Source organism: Microtus pennsylvanicus, chromosome 8, assembly GCF_037038515.1.
Source record: "Microtus pennsylvanicus isolate mMicPen1 chromosome 8, mMicPen1.hap1, whole genome shotgun sequence".
NCBI lineage: Eukaryota > Metazoa > Chordata > Mammalia > Rodentia > Cricetidae > Microtus > Microtus pennsylvanicus.
In genome coordinates this window covers 17,272,629-17,289,943 of record NC_134586.1, presented here as the reverse complement: position 1 = coordinate 17,289,943, position 17,315 = coordinate 17,272,629, and the positions used below count along the sequence as shown (strand labels likewise).

General features: G+C 35.1%; 1 protein-coding gene across 7 annotated transcripts in view; it reads right to left on the bottom strand.

Moving 5' to 3' along the window:
• The window catches only part of LOC142855913 (acidic proline-rich protein HP43A-like), a 301,657-nt gene that overhangs the window by 183,613 nt on the left and 100,729 nt on the right, over nucleotides 1-17,315 (bottom strand). For 3 of the 7 annotated variants that reach the window (XM_075982528.1, XM_075982529.1, XM_075982527.1), the window contains exons 3-4: nucleotides 9,804-10,135; nucleotides 8,987-9,081 (exon numbers count right to left, since the gene is read on the bottom strand). The exons of 3 other annotated variants lie outside the window; for them this stretch is intronic. In XM_075982528.1, coding sequence (XP_075838643.1) covers nucleotides 9,073-9,081; nucleotides 9,804-10,135 — 341 coding nt within the window. In that variant the 3' untranslated portion in view covers nucleotides 8,987-9,072. Of the gene's footprint in view, nucleotides 1-8,986; nucleotides 9,082-9,803; nucleotides 10,136-10,968; nucleotides 11,005-12,126; nucleotides 12,241-17,315 lie in introns of those variants that run through there. One more of the 7 variants, XM_075982526.1, reaches the window with a different exon arrangement.

Genomic DNA, 17,315 nt, shown 5'->3' with positions numbered 1-17,315 from the left:
TCATTTGCAATGTTGAAGCAACCAACATTGGCTAAGGCCTAGAATAACTAAAAGACCATTTTCAGAGGCAGAAAATTTTTCAAAACTCTCATACCCTGTCTTTGCAAGGGTTGACAGACTTTTTTCCTTGTGTCTGCTTATCTATTTCTAGATACCATGTACCTTGTCAATGGTTGAGGCATGTGCATTTCCTTGCCCAAAGGCCAATTTTGCCAAGAAGAAAATGAGCTCCAAGTGGAGTGTCTTCGGTGCTCAACATTTTCTTGGAAATAGATTGGTGCTTCCAGGAGCAATCATGACTTATGTCAACTCTAAGTTATTTAAATGCCATATTCTACAGTCCTTTAAAGTGAATGAAGATTACCTATGCATGCTGAATACATTTTCTATATATCTAAAGAACCTGATTAGTCTAAGTATGACAATCATGGATGATTATTGACCTATAATTCTTAATACCTATATAACTTAAAGACTAAGACAATATATTGATATATTATACTAAACAACTTGCAACAAATAAGGAAAATGACCTCAAAATGTAAACCATGCTTAACTGTCTTGATCAGAGGTAGAAATGTACACAGAAATATGAAAAATATATCCTAAAGTTGTATTAATATACAAAAATGGTTTAAGCAGAGATAGAAGTGGTATAAGAGGTTTTTATCTTCATGTGTTGCTTTTATTGGTTAATGAATAAAGAAACTGCTTTGGGCCTGATAGGACAAAATTTATGTAGGTGGAGAAGACAGAACTGAATGTTTGGAAGAAGGGCAGCATGAGAGAAGCCATGGATCTTTCCACCTGAGATGGAAACCAGTTAGAATCTTGCTCGTAATCCTCTGGCACAAGGCCATACATATATTAATAGAAATGGGTTAAATTAAGATGTAAGAGTTAGCCAATAAGAAGTTAGAGCTAATTGGCCAAGTAGTGCTTTAATGAGTACAGTTTCTGCATGATTATTTCAGATGTAAGCTAGACAGGTGGCCGGGAAAAAAAAGGGGCCACCTCTCTCTTTGAAACAATTGGCACCTTCAAAGTAATCAACCTACTCCGTGTAAAACCTGAGATAGACAGTCATAAAATAAAGTTAATGCTTTTAAAAAAGGGTAAAGTCTTTAAAGAGACAAAGTACAAATAGTCATAGGTTTAAAAAAATAAAAACAAAATTAAGCCTTGTAAGAATGTAAAATTCACAGAGAGTCTGGATTCTGTATATTATTGTGTTTTTTAATAATTTTTTTGACTGTAAAGAAGCTAAGTACAGAGAAATATTTCATTGTATATCATTTAGCAGCTAAACCAGCATGAGGTATCTTCACTTCAGAATTTGGGTTTAAGTATATGGTGCTTTGAAAAAGAGGTTCTTCTTTGTTTTCACAGAAGATAAAAACTGTAGATTGCCTCCAGGCCAATATGGTTTCATGGACTGAGGCCTCCTGAAAGGTCACTGTGACCACACTCTACAAGTTACTTCACCCAGCTGGTGACTGAGATGAACCAAGCATATAAGATACACTATGAAAGTCCTGATTAACAGTGCCTTTATACAGCGGGAAGAAGTTTGGGGAGAAATAACTATATCCATATTCCCAAATATTGTTTATAAATGTCTGGACTATTGTATAAACTGGACATTGAAGAACCTGCAGAGAGATGACTGTTGAACTTGCCTAAAGGGAAAATGATCCTTCAGGGTTGCTGCTTCATAAAAGAGTATGTGAGACATACTGTAGGATACAGAAGAAAATGAACAGTCTTCATAATTTCTTGCTTCATGAAAAAGTCTGCTGGATACTATGGGCCTGTAGGTTGAAGATGGATGCCCCAATGGTACAGAAGAACTTTGGGTGACTGTCCAGGTAGTGAGATGTCTCTGTCAATTCTAGTTTTGGAAGTTGCTTACAATGCACTTCCTGTTTACTTAGGTAATATTATATCCTTCTGGAGTCTTTGATGGTATTAAAGAATTTATAGTTATAGTTTTCTTTAGTTATGATAAAAGATAATGTAGATATAAATATTCCAACTGAATTCTTGATTGATAACTGTTTTTTATTATATGTAATTTTAGTATGTTAAGGTTAAACCCTTCCTTTTTGTTTTAACAGAAAATGAGACACTGATGTAAGAGTTTCTTCTGTTCATGTGTTGCTGTCATTGGTCAATTATTAAAAAACTGATTTGAGCCTCATAGAGCAGAACTTATGTAGGCAGAGAAGACAGAAATGAATGCTGGGAAGAAGGGCAGAGAGAGAGAAGTCATGGATCTTCCCACCTGAGACAGACGCTGATTAAAATCTTGCTGTTAAGCCACTGGCACATGGTGAGACACAGATTAATAGAAATGGGTTAAATTAAGATTTAAGAGTTAGCCTATAAGAAGTTAGAGCTAATGGGCCAAGTGGTGTTTTAATGAATAAAACAACTGTGTGATTATTTCAGTTGTAAGCTAGTTGGGCAGCCAGGACAAACAAGGGGCCAACTCTCTCCTTGCAACAAAGAAGCATTCATGCATTCAACATGACAAAATAAATTTGCCTAGAAATTTAAAAAATAGAAGCATATTCGAAATAATTTGTTTGTATCAATATATAAGAATCTATACCAATATAAATTGCCTATAAATAATACCTTCTAAGTATTCATTCTATAACTCATTATTATTATTATTTTAAGTAAGCTCACACTAATCTATTATTGCATCCAATTCCCTCCACCTTTTCTTAAAAGAGATCCCTTAGCCTACATAATTTTCCACTAACTCCCAACCCATTACCAATTATTATCAATGCCTTAATTATGTCCCTAACCCTGAGGACAGACTTTGTTGGGAGAGGGGAGTTCATTTTCTAGAATTACTTCTAGCTGTCATGAGTATAGTGTCCTTTCCATGAGATTCTGTGAAAGAAAATGATTGTTAAGTTCCAAGATTACTGTCTGATATAATTGCAAATTGTCTCTGAATATTTGGTAGGGGTTTTCTGAGGTTCCTGTTTGGAGTCATGGCCAGAACTTTGTAAAAATGTACATCATTTAAGCTAACCAAGTTGGAACCATTTTGAACAACTGGTACCCAAAACAGGTCTTATAGTAGCACTACCTGCATCATGACGTCATATCAACCAGGTAGAGTTATTGTTGTGAGGCTCATTGTCTTCCGGGAAATGTCAAAGATTACTGCAGGAAAATTTATTGTTCATTTTTGAAAACTTAAACATTATTTATATAGACATATACAGACATATATATTCAATAAAAGGTATGATAGAGTCAAAAATAGATATGAAGGAAAGTAAATATTTTTATAAATTCCTTTTAGTTTCTTTCCCATATCATGTCTCCTGATATGAAACTGAAACTTTAATTTTTTTTTTGTTTTAGCAACATGCTTGGATTTAGAGAATGACAGAGCCAGTGTCCAAGTCTAAACCAAGCTCTGTATGAGTATCAGTTACCTGACCTTGTAAATCATATTCCTTTTTCTCAATGATCCTTAGTGGATAGTTATTTTTCCATATGCTAGCACCAAAACCTAGAGGGTCTCTTGAATTTTTTGAAATGTATATATTTCCTGTAAAGACAAGAGAAAAACTCTGCCCCAACCCTATATGTTTTCCGTTCCACCTGTATGATTGTCAACATCATGGATAAGCTGTTATTCCTTTTTCAAGAGGTTTATCCTTTTCAAACCAAATCTTTATTAATTTTGATGGTATTCATATTTTTCTTCTCCTATGGAAACAAGAGCAAAACCAATTCCACAACATGGCAAGTGTCTTGGCATCCATTGTGGCGTCAACACATCCTTGAAATACACTGGCTGTTTTAATCCAAAAGTCTTTTCTATTATCCAATGTCTCTCTGCTGCTATTGTCACATTTAAGTAGCATTAAGAAAATTCAAAGTTAATAAAGTATTATGTAATCTATTTTTGAGGGTATTTTACACCCCTTTCTGTTTGTCTAATATATTTATAGGTCGATTTTATCTTTCTATAAGTGTCTGACCTGTAGGATTGTGTGGTATACATGTAATATGCTTAATAGTATAATAAGCAAAAACTTTCATTTTTTCTAGAAGCATATGCTGGACAATTATCTGTCTTTATTTTTTTAGGTATTCCCATGATGGCCATAATTTCTAATAAATGTGTGATTACTGAATCAGCCTTTTCTGAGCTTAAAGTGCTTGCCCACTGAAAACATGAATAAGTGTCAATGGTTTGGTGTACATATTTTAATTTTCCAAATAGTGCAAAGTGGAACACATCCATCTGCCAGATATCATTTCTTTGATATCATCCCTTAGGGTTACTCCCTGCTGGCAATGGAGTTTGGCTATAGCAAGAGCAAGTAGGACATCTCTTACAAATCTCCTTAACTTGTTAGTATGTAATAGAAAACTCTTTAAACCTTTGCTATTGACATGATGCATTTTTATATCAAATTCTGACGCCTTTAATGCACTTCCAATCAGTAATCAATCAATTTCTGCATTAATTTGTGCTAGAGGACAAATATATACAGAATCCAGACTCTCTGTGAATTTTATATCTTGCAAGGCTTAATTTTTTTCACTTTTTTAAACATATGACTATTTGCACTCTGACTCTTTAAAGACTTTACCTTTTTTTAAAAGCAGACCTATATAGGATCGAAGGTATGTTATGCATATGGGACAAAACCTATTCCTGAATACATTTTGTACCTGTGTGGATAATGAAGTCAGTCCTGTTTAATCTGAAATAATTTCAGCAGTTTCAATATGCAAGACAATTCTTTCTGCATATTGCGAATCAGTAACTATATTAAGAAGTTCTTTAAAATCCCTAAGAACTTTTAGAATTATATATAATTCTGCCTTTTAGACAGAATTATAAGGGCTTTGTTCCACTTTACTTAAATCTTCTGATTTCTAACCAGCCTTTCCTGATTTATTGGTATCACTATAGAATGTACATCCTCCAGTTGTTGGTGTGTCACATAGAGACAGCGAAGGATCCAAGTAGTTCTCTTTATATGGTTAATTCTATCACTTTTGGGATCAATCTCTCCTAAAAAATATTAAGACAAGCTCTTTGCCAAGGTTCATTGTCTTCCCATAATTTTTAAATTTTATCAAAATTAAAAGGTAATATAATTTAGGCTGGGTCTATATTTGCTTGTTGACAAAGTCTCAAGTTTCTTTTTATAATTAATTCAGGGACTTTTTTCACATAAAATTTTAATTTTTTATTTGTTCTTTGTGATACAAATATCTATTCTAAGACAATATATTCCTTTTGAAATATAATTCAAGTATGGGGAAATTCTGGGAGGCAATATGACTAGAATGCAATTAAGATTTTGATTCACTATATCCACATGTGCTTTCTGTAATTTTTCTTCAACAACAAACAATTCCTTTTCTGCTTCAACTGTTAATTCTCTGGAACTATTTAAGGCTTTGTCACAATCTAAGGTTTCGTTTAAATGAACTGTTAGATCAGGTGTTATCACAGAAGCTGGTACTAGACGGGGAATGTCTCCTAACCTATCTTTGAAAGTCATAATCGGTGTCTCCTAATTTGTGCCTTTTGTTCTCTAGTATTCTGTAAATCTATATTATAACCTAGGTAATTGACAGAATCTCCTTTCTGTATTTTTTTCAGGAAAAAAGTTTAATCCCCATTTTGGCAAAACTTTCTTTACTTCTTCAAACATTCTTTCTAAAGTATCTATGTTTGAATCAGATAGTAAAATGTCATCCATGTAGTGGTAAAATTTAGAATTAGGAAACTTTTTTACATATTATTTCCAATGGCTGACTTACAAAGTATTGGCATAGGGTGAGGCTATTAAGCATTCCCCATGGAGGATAATCCACTGGTATCTCATAGTAGATTGAGAATTATTATAAGTAGGCAATTTGAAGGCAAAATTTTCTCTATCTTTCTCTTGTAAAGGTATAGTAAAGAGACAATATTTCAAATCAATAACTATAAGAGGCCATCCTTTTGGTATTAGAAAAGACAGAGGAATTCCAGATTGTAGGGGTCCCAGAGGTTGAATTACCTTATCAACAGCTCTTATATCAGACACCATTCTCAATTTAACAGATTTGATTTTAATAACAAATACAGGAGAATTCCAAGCGCTGGTTGATTCTTCAATATGGTGAGCATCTATTTACTCCTGTATCAGCTGTTCTAAATCCTGCAGTTTGTCTTCTGTAAATGGCCACTGTTTAACACAAATTGGTTTCTCAGTTAACCATTTTAATGGTAGGGCTGTTGGTACCTCTGAAGCTTTGCTTGTTGAATCGTTTTCTTGTACAGCCTGTATGGCTGGAGACCTTTGTGTATAGTACCTTTTAATATCCTTCCCAGAAACATGAGTTTCTGGGACTGTAGGAATGTTAAATCTGTGTATTCCATTGCTGCAGCAGATCACAACCCCATAAAGTCACTGCAATATGAGCCATTTATGGCTTCAGCTTTCCTCTCTGTGATGTTGTCCCTATGCAGGCAACCCATCTTGTACATTGTTTCACTTGAGATAGGGTTACTATTCCTAGTACCTGAACATCTGCTTTTTGAAGAGATCAATTTGGATGTCAAGATTCTGGAAAAATGACACTCATGTTTGCACTCATGTCTATCAAACCCACAATTACAATGCCATTTATTTATACACACTATTTTTGATTTATTTTTCATGGCATCTAGAACAGTATGGTTTTTCACAGAAGGTTCTTTGTCAGGGACTGAAAGCCCTAACGTAGAAAACTATCTTCCCTACCTGGACCAGTATGGAGGCACGAGAAATAACCAGACAGAGCTTACACCATCATCACTGAAGGGCATCCCAATCATGTTAGCAAAACCCATTCATACAAAATGAAATAAAAAAATAAATCTTGTTAATTGTTAGTTCTAATGAATGCTGACCTCACTGGATCATATTGTGTATTTTGAAAGGACCACCTTAAATAACATGTGCTCTAAGTTGCTTTCTGGCATGAACTTGGTCATATAATAAGAAATTGACAAAACATGGTGCCTGATTTGTATTTTTATATGGACTTCAGAGAACATTGGATGTGACTTGAGCTGTTAAAAACCACAAAGTCATGTTGGATTATAATATGAAAACACACATAGCTTCTTTGAAGTGTAAATAACTTGTGGCAGGTAAAATGCAGTATTTATTTATGTGCTGGAGTGTGAGTTCAGTCATCAAGCATGTCAATGAGTACTCTGCTACAGAGACGTAAGACAATTTTGAAGCTATATTTTTTTGACTACTTGTCACCAAAGATGAGGTATTGGTTTAATTACGGAGCAACTGTCTTCTAACAATATTCCAGCAGGCTTTATAGTTGGACAGATATAAATAGGGATATTGATATATATGAAGGTAGACATGAATAAATGGTTTTGGCTGTGTTGGTAATTTGGGTGAAAATTGTGAGGATACTCAATAATTAATAAAATAAATGCATACAAGGGTGAAATTGCCACAGTATAATTAAATAAAAGATAAATAATGATGATAAGATATTAAGACAAAGGAAATGAATAACAAATTTACTTTCATGTATTGAGGGCTTTCAGCTTTTTGGCTTAGAATAATCTAATCATAGGTATTTATTTGCCTGAAAACTGTTTGCTTAATAAAATATTTTTGCCACTTGAGTAAATTATGTTATTTTATTGACAAATTGTCAAATATTAATGAAGTTTTGATGATTTTTTAACCTCTTACATGCATCCAAAACCAAACTAAGGCTTTCAGCTTAGTTTCATAGATTTCAGAGTTTCTTAGAACATCCACAAAGAGATTATTCTTTCTTCTTAAAAAAGGAAATATTATAACTATTAAGATTTTCAATAATGCAGATTTAGACATACAAAGTGTGTTAATGAGTAAGCAGAGGACTCTTCTGGAACAGAAGGATGTTTGATAAATCATTTAGAATACTAAATGGTTTCATTATGACATTCAGCTTCGTTAATATTGTAGTAGAATGTGGTAAGGATGTGCCTATGAACACTCATATAAATATTAACCTATCTTGGCATATCTTCTATGCTGCTCACTGCCATACTTGATTCATGGCCATCCAAAGAATTATGTCCATAGGAATTTAAGTGTCAAAATTTCAGAATGATATCAAATTATCATTTTATGAATCTCCCACTGTGCTACTTCCATGAACATCACTATTAAGGCTCAACTATTTGGAAGGCTTATGGAATGCTAAACTTATTGAATATCTAAACATTTTGTGTTTATCTTTCTAGTTAATTTTCAACAAAATTTAAAGGTCAATGAATGAACATTTACAAACGATGAAAAATTAAGATTGAAATTTTGCTCTAAGGTATACATAAAATTTTTTAAAATTTCATTTGCCAATTATGACCAGGTATATGATATTTATAAAAATTCTAGGGAGATGAAAACAATGAGCCTCTGGCCCCTAAGACACCATTGCATTTATAGGACTATCCAGGTTGAGGAAGAATGTGAGCTGGTTGACACTTGAATGCCCAAAAGAACACCAGGGCAAATAGCAAGATCCTAACATGGAAATTGTGAACTGAGAGGGTTTCCTGTGAAAAAGAAACAAAGATTCCTTTCTGCAGTACTCTTAGGCAGTTCTTCTATAGGGCTGTGGTCAAACAACACACATGGCATACTAAGAGCATGTTTATGTAGTTTTATCTGTTTAGATATTTTAATATTGAAAACCATGTCCTCTATGAAGTATCCTGCTAACATCAGAGATATCTGGGAAATACAGCAATGTTGTTTGCAGAACTCCAGTTAAGAAGAAAAAAGGGGTCTCTCAAATGCTAGTGAAATGATTCATAAATGGAGAAAGTAGGACCCTTTCTAATGAAATGGTATGAAGAGGTCTATAATTTCCTTAGATGTGGCCACACTCCCCACATTTCACTCACACATGCTCAGACTAAGAAAACAACAGAGTATTTACATGCTAAATATTTTATTGAAGTGTTGAGGTTCACTTACAACATCATTGTTCCATTGAAAGGACATCAAAGGTAATTGTTTTCTAGTTTTCCTGCAATAAATAAATAAGTAAGTAAGTAAGTAAATAAATAAGATCAGGGAGAAGATGGACCTAACCTGAAATACAAACATTTTCTGAGATATATGTTAGTTTGTTTGGATATCTAAATCTTTTAGCCTTAAGACATTTGATGGAGAATGAATTTAAATCACATATTTTTTTTTTCATAGAACTCAAGGTATAGAGGACTTTTAAGTTTTAGATGTATAAGATATCTGTGGCTTTTGGAAGAGGCTGGTGATCTCTAGAGTTTGGAACTGTGCTGTTGGCAGGAGGCTGTTATTCATTCGCTGATGTTCAGACCCAAAATAAGCATGCAGAAACCATATTATTTAAGTCACTGCTTGTCAAGTCACTTAAGTGTATGTCTAGACACCTCTTATATCCTAAACTAACCCATCCACATTAAGTTGTGCATCACCATGAGGCCATGGCCTACCAGCAAGTTTCCAGCTGGTGACTCGTGCCTTTCTCCTCTGGAAACTCCATGGCTTCTCACTGACTCTGCCTTCTTTCTCACAGCATTCAGTTTAATTTTTCTGCCTAGTTCTATTCTGCTCTATCTATAGTCCAAAAGAAGATTCCTATTAACCAAAGTTATTTACAGCAAACAGAGGGAATCTCACATCCTTGTTAGAATGATAAAGTGTCTGATTATTTTATCGTGCTTATGAACCTTTTATTTATGCAGAAAATTTTTAGAGGTTACTTGCCTCTTCATCACCACCCTCCTCTGGTTTTTCAGGTTTAGGAGGGCGAGTTGGTTTCTCCTGATCTCCCTCCTGGGGTGGGCCTTCTGGTTTTTCAGGTTTAGGAGGGCGAGTTGGTTTCTGCTGTTCTCCCTCCTGGGGTGGGCCTTGTGGTTTTCCAGGTTTAGGAGGGCGACCTGGTTTCTCAGGTTTCTTTCCATCTTCTTCACCTTCATCCTCATCAGCAGCAGCATCACCATCTTTGCCATCATTGTTTGAATCAGAAGGTCTTGGTGCTCCTCCAGGAGGGGGTCTCTTATGCTGTTGACCATTGCCCTGGCTTTTTTGCTCTCCCTCTGTAGGGACAAAGATCCATGTAGAAGAAGCCCAATTTTCACTTTCTCCCAGAACAACCTTCCTAAATTTCTGAGTCTGATTCTTTTGGAAATGTAATTTTTAAATATTTATCATAATAACTTTTTATTATTTCTCAACTATTCAGAAAAATCTTTCTTCTTAAATTTGATCATTAAAGGTGATTTTATTTTCATTACAATTCCAAGACAAAAGTGATGAAACAGGAAACATTTTTAATGATATTATTTAGAATTAGGCAATGTAGCATAATGTGACAGCAATGATCCTATTCTATATTTAAATGTACTATGGTGTTTTGTTAACTATAACCATGTGACCAAAAAAAAGAAATATCGGAAAGAAAACAAAAAATGTTCCATTCATTTTCTTGCAGTGCTTTTTTATGTATTACTTAGCTGTGGGTGCAGAGCTGACCAAGAAAAGCAAATTTTAAAAAGATGAGAGAGCCTGAGATCTGTGAAATTACATAATTAGTGTAGAAGCAAATTATACTAAAAGGAATCAATTAGAAAAGGATTCTTTGACCAACCCATTGATTCATTGAGGATTTTAAATGAGGACACCCAATATGCTCATCATATGCAAGCTATTGCTTCCATCTGTGGAAGAGACAAAATGTTCCTGGTATAAAGCCTGGCTGCCTACTCCTCCAGTGCATTGCCCTCTTCTAGGTCCTAGGGACAATGCATGGGAGGGTAAGCTGTCATATGTTAACTTCACAAAATTACAAATTTATGAGATGTTATAGAACTGAATAATTACAGAAGTAAATGATGCTTAATTGTTTAGTATAGGATGATTCTGGCCCTACCTAAGAGGTGAGCAGAAGAGTCTTCATAGATGATCTCTAGAAAATAAGCACAAGAGAAGTGTGAAGTTACTTACAAGACTTTCCAGGAGAAAATACAAAAGACTTTTAATTACATTTTCATATCTACTAAGAATTATTTTATTATTGGACAATATTGATGATACTGCTGCCAGAATGATTCCTATGATCAGTAACAACCACCATTTTGTTTCTTAGTTTCTCTGGCAACCCTGACTGTTAGTCTTCATCTTAATATGGGAATTTCAGTCTGTCAGGTTTACATTCTTTATGTTTTTCTTCATGACCTTCATTTGTTATATGAAATATATCTGCTGGCATTAAAACATGAAATAAGAATAAACATTGCTGTAAATACTTCATGTAGAAAATACATGTGGACCATTAAAATAGAGAAACAGGCCCAGGAATATATCTCAGTGGGTAAAAGTGCTTGTATGATGACTTAAATTCAGTTCCATAGAATCACATGGTAGATATAGAAATCTTGCTGATTATATGCTGTTCTCTGACTGGAATGTTAAAAAAAATATTCAAACTCTCTCTCTCACACACACTCTCCCTGTAAGTATGTGGTTGTGTCTGTGTTCTTGTCTCCCTCCTTATTTCTCTCACACAACACATGTGCACACATACACAGATAGTTGTGCATGCACACACATGCTAAAATATAATTTAAGAAATTATTCACTGATAATTCTAGGTGATTATATAGAGTTTCAAATTCATAGTCTTTTTTCCTTGTCTCAAAAACATCCCTAAGATACCTTTATTATTTTTTTTTTAGTTTTTGCTCTCCTCTGTACAGAAATTTAGCATTATTTACTATTGGCTTCTCTTTACTTCTTGAGAACTGAGTTTCCCTCTGTCAAATGTATCATGCTCCCATGTATCATTCCCCATCAAAAAGGTCTTTTCACAAATGTACTCATGTTATTTTTCCTTGTAAGAATAGTTTCTTAAATTTTACTATAGGCAAAATCTATGATCCCGTGCAAAATGAAAATATAAATATTCTAATATGTTTACCTAATCCTTTGCTTCAGTTTTCCATTTATCTTTTTACACTTCTCCCAGCCCTGAATTTTAGTGTGTTATCAAACTCCCATCTCACAGACCAAAGTCTACCCTCCTTCATACCTGCATTTGCTCTCTGAGCTGAGCTCAGGGCCAACAAGGCTGCTGTGAGCAGGACCACCAGCATCTTGGAGGAGGCTCTGGAGTTGCTCCCAAGTCTGTGCTGCGAGAAGTAAGGCCAGAGTCTTTATAAGGAAGGTAGAACAAAGGCACTTTTCAGGTCCTTACTGTTTACCTGACCTAACAGAGCAGGATACATTGCATCCCTGACTTTTGTTTGCGACATTAGCCTAGCAGGATGCCATGGGTAGGAGGTTTTCAATGTCTCAGTTCTCAGTGGTACAACATAACATTTGGACAACAATGTTTATGTGATTCAAGCAACATCAAGATATTATATATAAAGTGTTGTTATTGTTTATGCTCAATTTTGATATAACTGTGACTCTGATCAAGCTAGTTGCAATTGAAGGGATCTCCTTCTATGCACTCATGTATATTTTTGTCCCAGTTCTTCCTGTCATTGAGGCTAAAGAAAGGTATTGTCTACTTTTCAATGCAACTTCCATTTATGGTGTTACACACATTGTTATCATGTGTATAATACCGAGCTGACTGTTTTTGTTCAGTTCTGCGGGGAGGTAAGACACCAAGCAGGGATGCATAGTAAGAGACAAACAAGAGTGACAGCCTCTTTGGGCACAGAAAGGCTGTCCAGAATTCCTCAGATCTGGTTCAAATTACAGATGCTATATTATCATAGACCTAGAAGACTTCATATACTGTTCTTCATTCCCTCTGTGTTAGAGGAAAAAAAGGGGCCATTGAGAGTCCAAGAAATTGTAGACTCAGTAAAACCCCAAGGACAACTACAATATTCCTCATAAGTGTAGTTTCACTTTTGATTAAAAATTGACTAGCAGATAACCAAGTGTGGTGTCACACACCTTTAATCCCAGCACTTGCATTCTGAGGCATGTGAATCTCTGTGAATTCTCAAGCAGCCACCTTTACTAATGATTTCTTGGACACTTAAGGCTGGTACACAGGGAAACTTCACTTCAAAGAAACAAAGAAAGAACAAAATGCTTAGCAGATGTTGTATTTAATTGGGTCTTCAAATGATACTACTTTGTTTTACTCTACAATCCCATTTTTTTCTTTTTTGAGAGTTACAAAACTGCAAATATAACGAGCTGCCACTCATGTCTGAAGCAATATCAGTCTTTCATAACTGCCTAGTTTTTGTATGGGTTTGGTAGAAATTGGAAAAGTATGTAAATGAGGTAAAGCAAAAATGGCAACATGGATGTTAACTTAGATGATACTTCATTCACATGAAACACTCTTTGTGCTCTGCAAATCAATTTGCTTGATGCTCTATTTTGAACCATATAGACATAATCTCACAAAACAAAAATTACTAAAAAATGTCTTTTGTTATAGATGATGTGAAATTCGATAATGTAAACAGTTGTTACTTTTTTTACCCCCTAAAGAGATAAAAGATGTATTCCGAATTGATATTGTATTTGCATTTGGTAGTTTACTCTGCTTTTATGAAAACTTGAGACATTCTCACAGAACTCATGGCATTCAATGTTATAGACAGGGAACAGTTGACTTGTGAATAAGGCCCAATGTTTATGAACAGGCTAGTTTTCTAGTGTCTACAGTTACAAGATGGGCAGGGTTTGGAGATGAGGGGTCCTGAAAAGGGCTGGCCTTGGTGAACTTTTTTCTGGGAAAGTCAGAGGAGGAAGAGGAGAAGAGAAAGTTAGGCATGCTCATGTTTGGGCAGCTGAGGGATGGGCTGTCCTGGCAGAACTCAGCCTTGTCCTTAGCCGGGTGGGTCTTGTAATAAAGAAGTTGATTTTATCAAATATCACACAACTTGATCCCTTTCTTGACCTTTTTCAGTGTTAGCAGCTTGTGAAAGGGATTATTGTTTTAGGCTAGAAAAATATCACCTAGAAATTCAGCATAAATAAAGCAAACAGTTTGTGCAGCAGCTGAGAAAGAACACTGTCAGTCCTTAATGTTTAAGGTGGGCCAAGGAATACACAGTATGCCACAGGCTCATAAGAACTTTCAGTGGTTGAAGCAGTTGATGATTGACTTTTCTGTATTACACAGCTGTACCTGTTCTGGTTAAAATCATCAAGAATTTAAATTCATCAAGTTGCAAAGTTACTTCCATGTCCTACTTATTACTGAACTACAGAAAATATCCACAATATGGAATCAGTACATATGGAAGTTCCTTTTTTTTTTACTTGTGTAGATTCAGTATTGATGTTCTTGGGATGAGTCCAGCTTGTCATCTGGTTTTTACTCTCAACGTAGTAGTCTTTGTTCACAATCTCAGCAGCATTTGCTGTTGTTTTCTCAGACCATGGTGACTGTTGTGACTGATGTCAAGACTCACTGCTTTAAGTTGCATATCTAAGAAAACTATGAATGTTGAACCTTTGCAAACTATTTATTAGCTCTCTTTAATGTTTCATATTGAGGCATAGCTATTCAGAGGTAGAGAAGTGGCTTGGCTCACAACGAAGAATATAAGAGAAAAATCCTATCAGTGTTTCTTTAACTTCTATGAATTGAGAATTTTGTACATTCTGAATATTAGTCCCCTGTGTGATATACAGGTAGTAACCGTTTTTATTTTACTCTCCTTTTTTTTTTTTTTGCAGTGCAGGACCCTTTAATTTCATCTAATCACTTTTGTCAATTGGGGCCTTCTTTTTTCAATACACTTGTGTAATGTTCAGTTTAGAGTGAGGTGTGTGTGTCTGTTTCTATGTTTGGGGAAATTTAAAGAGAACTTGGATGAATTTAACTCATAGAGTACCATGTGATAGTGCTTCCTAAGACAGTGCCCCTATGCAGTGTGTAACGTTGGCCCCATGCTATAAAAGTGTGAGTTTGCACGCTAGTCCACTGTGAACAAGTGTTGAGGTTATTAGAATGGGAGCCTTAAAGTTCCAGCTTTTAATACTTCCTCTCAGGGGTCAATTAAAGTGTCACAATAAGTTAAAACGGGTGGGTCAAAAAATCTGAGGGTTAAGAAGTGTACTCAGGAAAAGTTCCATCTATCCATATTTCCTTATTCTTCTTCTTCCTCTTTATTCTTATATCTATCAGTTCTTCCCATTACACGCATCCCCAGTCTTATACATCCTTAAAACCAGCAATTCCCAAGCCCTAGCAAGTCCATGGCTGGAATTTCTTCTTCCCTATAAAAAAAATCAGATAAGGGTTTTCAATCACACACACACAAACATACACACAGACTCACATACAAACAGAGAGAGACAGAGACAGACAGACAGACAGACAGACAGACACAGATCCATGACTGTCAGCTCAAAGTTAATGCATTTCAGGTGAACTCCCTAATGGAGAAAGTTGTTAAATAAGTAAAAAAAAATCATCAGGGAATGAATTTTAGAGGAAAAATATTACTTTGCTATGCTATATTTTAGGTGGTTAAAAGAGCTAAAAAGTTTATTTTCAGTGCACCATTATTTTCCTCTCCCAGCATGCGTAAAATCCAGTAACCAAACACCCTATATAAACAGTCAGGGAAAGGTATGGTACTCGATCAGATATCACAAACAACAGATGCTGCAGACTCTATAGGCCTAGGTCTGGGGTGTTTCTTTAGGTGGTAGAAACAAAGAAGGAACCCATGTCTCTAAATCATTAATTCTGGAGCATGCTGTTATCAGCTGTTCTGGTGTCAAGTAAAACCATAACATGAGCTTAGGCAAGTAGAAATTGTATGTCCTTGGGTATTTGTTAATGTCTCAAATGGAATGCTCTTCCCTAGAACATGAGCATTGACCAAATAACTGATGATAAACATAATTGTAGCAAGGCAGGTCTTTCTGTTTACCTAGAAGAGAGGAACAAAATCTGGCAGTTAAAAACTGTTATTTCACAGAGCTAGGGGAGGAGAGTTGTTAACTGTGGGTATTAATTCTCAAATGTGTAACAGAAGGAGAATTAGCTACAGTGAAAGTCTACAGTGAAAGACAGCCACTCATTCACAAAGCAGCAATGCCAAAAAACCTTGCCCTTTGATTCAAAAACCTTCACTAAAGTCCTTGGCTTTGAATAGGTCTCTAATGAAGAAATGACTGAGCATTTACTGTATGATGGTGTGGCTTGTAGCAATATTATATAAGGCCCAAATTAATAGTGTGCTTTTGATAGATAATGTGAATACTTTGGAGATACAATGGCTAGTGGCATCTCTATATTCATCAGAGATGCATTATGAAAGCAAAATATATTATTACATGGCAAATTAACTGTTATTATTTAAATATCAGAGCAATCCTATCCCATGGGCTTTTTGGAAGTCAAAGGAGCAGTTATATGGGTAAACAGATGTTACCTGTGTCATGACTCCTCTCATATAATTGCTCAGAAGCTTTATATTATTTATAAATGCTTGGCTAATTGTTCAGACTTCATACTAGCAAACACTGAAGCCTTAAATTAACCCATATTTCTTATCTACCTTCTGCCACATGGATCACGACTTGTTATCTTATTCTCTACATATCCTGATTCCTCTGCATCTTTGTTGTCTCCTCTGACACTGTCCTTCTTCCTCTAGTATTCTCAGTTTGGTTGTCCCACCTATAATTCCTGTGTCTGGCCACTGGTCAGTAAGTTGTTTATTAACCAAGAAGAGTAAGACGTATTTAGAATGTAGAGAGGAATATTACATAGCATTTCCCCCTATTATCTTATTAAATGGGAAAGTTTCAACTATCATCTAGTAAAAATATAGATAACAAAATAGTTATTTAAATAAGAATTACAGTTAGAATACCCAGTCCATTTGTATTTCACAGTTTTAGAGAATATATTCTATTAATTTTCATATCTTTCTGACTCTAAACTTTTATACCTAATTTAACTAAGGAAATTTTAATTATGACTATTTTCCAACTCCATCAAACATCCCTAAGGGTGAAATCTTATCTAATAACAGGGACATCTTACTTCTTGGAGAGTCACCTCAGCTTTTTATATAATATTGAAGCCCTCATCTTTGTCTTATGAGCCTAGAGTACCTGACAGAATTTATGAGAAGCAGGGAATTTTGAAGGACTGTATTTGACCATGTATTGCCAAAAATTGGCAGTTACTTTCTTTTGAATCCTGCTGGGCCAGATTGGACAAAATATTTATTGTCAGCAACTGAGGCAAGGGGTGACTTTTTTGCCAAACTG